Source organism: Varanus komodoensis, unplaced genomic scaffold (genome assembly GCF_004798865.1).
Source record: "Varanus komodoensis strain SLA01 unplaced genomic scaffold, ASM479886v1 scaffold4, whole genome shotgun sequence".
In the NCBI taxonomy this organism is placed as follows: domain Eukaryota; kingdom Metazoa; phylum Chordata; class Lepidosauria; order Squamata; family Varanidae; genus Varanus; species Varanus komodoensis.
In genome coordinates this window covers 47,421,053-47,427,464 of record NW_025335941.1, presented here as the reverse complement: position 1 = coordinate 47,427,464, position 6,412 = coordinate 47,421,053, and the positions used below count along the sequence as shown (strand labels likewise).

At 42.9% G+C, this 6,412-nt stretch overlaps 1 protein-coding gene across 1 annotated transcript; it reads right to left on the bottom strand.

The window, feature by feature from the left end:
- Positions 1 to 2,442: 2,442 nt before the first annotated feature.
- On the bottom strand, positions 2,443 to 6,072 carry LOC123029170 (complement C1q and tumor necrosis factor-related protein 9A-like). Its single transcript, XM_044441799.1, has 3 exons — positions 5,907 to 6,072; positions 4,264 to 4,326; positions 2,443 to 3,242 (listed from the first exon to the last, which is right to left on the bottom strand). Exons 1-3 carry the CDS (start codon positions 6,070 to 6,072, stop codon positions 2,443 to 2,445), a joined length of 1,029 nt encoding a protein of 342 aa, XP_044297734.1.
- Positions 6,073 to 6,412: the final 340 nt, after the last annotated feature.

Sequence of the window (6,412 nt, the reverse complement as noted above, 5' to 3'; positions counted from 1 at the left end):
TCAAATTATATGCTGTTTAAATGTAGCTCTCCACTCAGGTTTTATCTATTTATTTTCATTTCTGAAACATGTCATTGACCTCATGAGAAAATACAAAGGGTTGAGAGAAACAACTGTTAGAGCAGAGTTCCTTATTCTAGCACCCTCCAGATGTTTTGGAGATGCTGTACAACTCCCAGCTTTCTGCAGTTGGTTGCACTGGCTGAGGCTGATGTGTATTAGAACCCAAAACATCTGGAAGACTTTCAACTGGGGATGGTCATATTAGAGTTCAGAAAAGATATCCTTAAGAAGTGGCTTTTCTTTCCCAGAAACTAAGCATTATTTGTATTACTTAGTTTGCTCAAAACATTTTTTTTCTTTTTATACACGCATGATATGTTCAAACTTGAAGGAGCGCTTGCATCCATATATGCCCAGCCGCCCCTTGAGATCGGCGGGGGAGGCCCTTCTCCGGGAACCCTCCGTGAAAGAAATTAGGAGGGTGGGTACTCGGAGGAGGGCTTTCTCTGCGGTGGCGCCTAAGTTATGGAACGCGCTCCCCAGAGAGGTCCGCCTGGCGCCGTTGTTATTTGTTTTTCGGTGCCAGGCGAAGACCTTTTTATTCAAACGGCATTTTAACTGTTAACATTATTGGTTTTATCTGGCCAGGGCGGCTTATTTTATACTGTACTGTTGTATTTTAATTTTATATTTATATTTTAATTTATATTATAATTATTTTAATTTATTGATGTGAGCCACCCCGAGGCTTCGGCGAATGGGGCGGCATAAAAATGTTTTAATAAATAAATAAATAAATAAATAAATAAATAAGTCATTACTGCTAAATAGATTAATCTTGTTTCACCTTTACTAATGTATTAAACTAGTGGATTGACATTGGAAAAAGTTACTGAACAATGTTAATGTCCTACAATTTTCAGCAACTTTAGACACTACAGCTATTAGATTGCTTTGGTTTATATTACTCCAAGTGCAGAAAAAGGCAACTAAAGTGATCAAGAGACTGAAGCAACTCCCCCATGGAATGGTTACAACATTTAGAACTGTTTGGCTTAGAAAAGAGGCAAGTAAGGAGAGACATGATAAAGATGTTCAGAATTAAGCATGATGTGGAGAAAGTGGAGATGGAGACATTATTCTCCCTGGCTCATAATACTAAAGTAAAGGTTTCCCTGCACATGCGTGCTAGTCATGTTCAACTCTGGAGCCAGTGCTCATCTCCATTTGTAAGCTGAAGAGCCAGCGTTGTCCGAAGATGCTTCCGTGGTCATGTGGTCAGCGTGACTAAATGCTGACGCACATGGAATGCTGTTACCTTTCCCACTGAAGTGGTACCTATTTATCTACTCACATCTGCATGCTTTCGAATTTCTAGGTAGGTAAGAGCTGGGACAAAGCGGCAGGCGCTCACCCCATTGTATGGATTTGAACTGCTGACCTTCTGATCAATAGCAGAGCAGCTCAACAGTCACTGCACTACCTGCATCTCCACTTGTAATACTAGAACCCGGGAAATTGAACACTGGGCTAGAAGAGTCTTGGTTTGATCCAGCACGGTTCTTCTTCTATTGTTATGTAATGTGATTCAGATAAAATTATGCCTTGTTGTTCTTCCTTAGCTACACCCAGCCAAGTACCTAAGGGCTGTTTCCTTGCTTATTGAGCAGTAAACAGGTAAAAGTAAGATTTTTTTAAATTACTTTTTCTCTTCACATATAATCTCACAATCCATTAAGAAGTGTCCTAACCTTCAGATAGGTTACAACACTATTTCATTGTATTTGCTTTGCTCTTGGTAGTTTTGTCATACAGTTAGTCTGAAATTGTCTTTGCTCTTACTAACATGACTGAAATCACATGCCCATTCCTTTTAAAGTCAGTCTCTACATTTTATATTGTACTCCAGACTCCGGGAGATGCTGGAGGACAGGAAGGCCTGGAGGAATCTTGTCCATGGGGTCACAATGGGTCGGACACGACTTCGCGACTAACAACAACAAAAAGCTATTCTGAGAAATGGTTAGGAACGTTAGCTTGCTCAGTTAAACAACCACCATTCAATTATCCCAGAGTAACATGTTGTATGTTGTAAGCCGCCCCGAGGCTTCGGCGAATGGGGCGGCATAAAAATGTTTTAATAAATAAATAAATAACATAAATTCCCGCTCTTGTGATTCTGAGGGTTACATAAGATCTCACAGGCAGAGTTTAATATAAAACACAACATATGTTAGCTGACCTTGATTTCAGATTTATTCCTGAAAAATTGCAAACCATGCAGGAATAACACAAAACCATGTGCAATTATTGTTTGTATCAAACAGTATGTGATTGGCCTTGTGAATACACCTGTGTGAGCTTTGTCTCCATACTAATTTTGATGTAAGAATTAAACTGTGACAAATGCAATAGACATCACATTGAAACACCAACAGTTCACATGATGGAGAATGGTGCAGAGGCTGCTTCCTCTGAGGTACTAAAGATGAGGAAGCCGGTGAAGACTGTGTCATCATCTGGGTCTGCAAAAAGCCCATTGAAATTCTCACTTCCATGGGTCTGCAACCATATCTGATCACCTTTCTGAAGCTGCAGGATGGTTCCTCCGGAGGCTTGGTCTTCAGCACCTTGGTACATGTCTGTCGTGTGGAGCACCGCGTCTCCATTTTTAATCAAAGTTACTCTGACATTCCTTGCAAAAACAGTGATGTGGTAAGTGAAATAATAGACACCAGCGATCTGGCAGGTGAATACCCCAGTGGCTGTGTTATAATGGTTTAAGCTGTTATACATCACTTTGTCAAATTTGATGGGCACATTTGAGGGGGGGAACTTTGTGTTAAGGCCTACACTGAAAGCACTTCTGGGGATAACTGGAGTATCCCCAAGGTTTCCCTTTTCTCCTCTGTCCCCCTTCCACCCTCTCTCTCCCTGCATTCCTTTATTGCCCTTTGGCCCTGGGTTTCCTATCCCTCCTTTTGGACCCACCGGACCCAATGGTCCAATGGGACCTCTTAAACCAGTTTCACCTTGGACTCCAATTTCACCTTTAATTCCTTTAGGGCCAATCGGGCCAAGATCACCTTTTATCCCCTTTCGACCCTGTGGCCCTAACTCACCCTTCTGACCTTTGTCACCTACAGGTCCAGATATCCCCTTAGGTCCAAATTTCCCAGGCCAGCCTCTCTCTCCTTTATCTCCTTTGCTCCCTTTCTCTTCAACTCTGCCATCAGCTCCTAAATGGAGAAGAGGGAAAAACAAATATTATTTTTATTTGCTTGATTATCTAATAGCCTAACCAATGATGGCAGGGACCAAAGGATACCAGAGGGTGGCCCACCCTCCTTGGAATGTGGCTCCATCCAGGGCTGACATATGCAACCTGCTTGCCTAGAGCCAATTTACCTCTCAGGTCAAAAGAGTTTCCTCACCGCTAATCTAGCAGCTGATTATTGGAAGTGTAGGTACAAGGTAACAGAAGGGGCTTGCTTTTTTATTAGCTAACACAGTGCTAGCAGCAGATGAGTTGGAGACAGTTTGGGATGTTTTTGGAAACTCAAGGAAAAGTGGGGAAGAAGCTACTTGACAAATGCAATTTACCTGCCAGGTGGAGAAAGAATGAAATAAAGGGCTATGGTTCCCAAGACAGCATATAGGAAATGGGAGGATTTCAAGCTATGTTTTGCTCACAATCTGTTCAGTGCAACATCTAAGTGTTAGTGAGAGCTGCTCAACCCTGGAGCAATGGTACTATCTAATTCATCAACTGGCTGCAAAGTAAAAGTCCCCCCCGCCCAAAGGGGCACAATTCTGTACTGAAAAACATGCCTGATGAGGGCCTTTAATTTTTTGTGCAATCCCTGCTATGCCAGCAGATCCTCCTCCTGCTGAAAACACAGCAAGTAGTAGTTGTGTAACCCATTGATTAGTGGTAGATACTGATTAGTTCATGGGTATGTGACTTTAGACTTGTGTGATCTACTCTCCCTTTTCTTTAAAAATTGAAATTCCTATGGAACACAGATGTATTTAATGCTCATAAAAAATAAAAACTGATTTTCTCCATAGTAATGCCCATGCATGGCATGGCAATGAAAAAACATGGGACCCAGTCATTATGCTGCTGTGAACTGCCCATATGCTGCAGTGAGCCACCCAGAAAGCTCTGACTGTCGGGTGGTACAGAAATTAATTAATTAGTTAATTACCACCATAGAATCTCCGCATATTTTCAGATAAATCATATTTTACTCTTACCTGGTTCTCCCTTATCTCCTCTTCTGCCATCTGTGCCTGATTTTCCTGGATGCCCCGGTTCACCTGGCAGTAGCAAAAACAATATCCATTCCATTATTCATTTTATAATCAAAGAGATGGTGCTTAAATACTTCATACTTGTATTTCAAATCTGGCCCTTGCATCTTGTAAGAACTCAGAATTCTGTTTCATCTGGAAGAACTAGAAAACACAAAACCCCCAAGTTCCACACTGGAAGCACTTCAATCAAAGGGTACAGGACAGGCTTCTGCAACCCAATGCCCTTCAGATGTTTTGGACTCCAACGCCAGTCAGCTCCAGTTAGCACAGCCAACATTCAGGAATCTTGGGATTTGTAGTCCAAAACATCTGGAGGGCATCAGGTTGGGTAAGGTTGGTGTGGATGAATGGATTGCGTAACGGTAGGTTTCTAGATGTGTGAGTACTCTGGACCACTGAGCAGATAAGTAAGAAAAAATAATGAAAACATTTGCACACTTTTGCGACAATAATAATAGTAATCATAATAATAATGGTGGTGGTGGTGGTGGTGGTGGTGAACTAGTGACAGCCACTCCAACATGCTGCTTGGGCACTTTGGAGGAGCTGTCAATTGGTTGGAACATCAAAACTGATCTCCCAGGTATTAAAAGGGAAAGGAAATCATGGAAAATGTGAAAGAGGTCAAGACTAGAGTGGGGGAATGTAAGCCAGGGAAGGTCCCTCCAAAATGCCACTGGGACATTTAGTGACATTGTTGTCACTGGTGGGTCCCGAGACCTTGTCAAGAGTGGCAAGGATTCATTGCTGTCCTTACGAAATGCACAGGGGTCTGTTGCCCAGGTTTGGATGATGGGACAATCCATCACAGGTACAACAACACCTATAACAAGCAAAGCCATGGGATATCAGAATGGAGGGTTGCCCTCAAACAGACCATCCTGCAAGAAGTGGTCCAGGCTTCCATGATATAACAACCCCCTGTGGCTAGTTGCTCGCAGTAGATTGCTGTAACATGAAGTAAACCAAATCATGGTTTTTGAAATCCACAGTATTGCATTCAGTCGCTAGGCGGCAGCTTTCCCTATGTACCATATAGCTTTGTAAAATGACACAGCCTGAAGAGTGTGTGTGTGTATGTGCACGTGTAGGTGCGTGCGTGCATGCAGGAGGATGCTCTCAAAGGGAAATATGGCTGCTTCTTTCCATCTGATACCTCCTTTCAATGAAGTGGGCAGAGGATGCACCATGGCAGCAGCCATGTCTAAAGGCCCCAGTTGGCATGTGTTCATTCCGACAGGGCAGGCACAGTGTACCCAGCTCTGACAGTGGCAAAACTTCACTTGAAGACTTCACCATACCATATAAGGGCTATTGCAAACTGTGCAAAGCCGGTTCCATTCAGCAATATGCTCACAGGGCAAGTGTGCATACTCAGCTTCTCTTAAGAGCTAACCTAGGCAAAATGATCCCAGCTATGCACATTTGCTTAAGGATATGTGAATTTTAAAATGCTTTGGGTCAGATCAAGTTCTACCAGTCCAGCAACTTTAGCTCCAGAGCTGAACATTTATCCTTATGGGATGAGCATCTCCGGAACTACTGCTGTAGACATAAAATAGAAATGTTACACAATTTGATACCTGTGTCTCCTTTTTCTCCCTTTGTACCATCTCGTCCATCCCGTCCTGGTAAGCCATTATGCCCAGGGTTCCCAGGAATGCCAGGAAACCGATCAATGCAGCTGTCCTGTCTTTGTATTTCTTCCATACTGACTCCAATGGCCAGCAGAAGAATCCAGAGTTTCATCCTATCTAATTTCAGCTGAAAAAATCAAAACATTTTTTTTAAAAATATCCAGCAACATGCATTCTTAGCAAAATAAGCATTGCAGATGTCATTTGGTGTCACCGTTATTTTAAATATGCTGAGAGTACAGGGCAATGCTCAGGCAAGTAGAGCGTGCCAACATATACTGAGAATCTGGCATAAGATTGCATGGTACCACTATTAAGTTCCATCAGACCAAAGAGCCGTCTTATCCAGGGTTCTGCGCACACAGCTGCCCTCGGGGAACACCCAGGGAGGAGATGGGTACAGCAGCAACCTTCTGCCACTGCTGCACAAAGGCACCCTGCCCCTGATATTG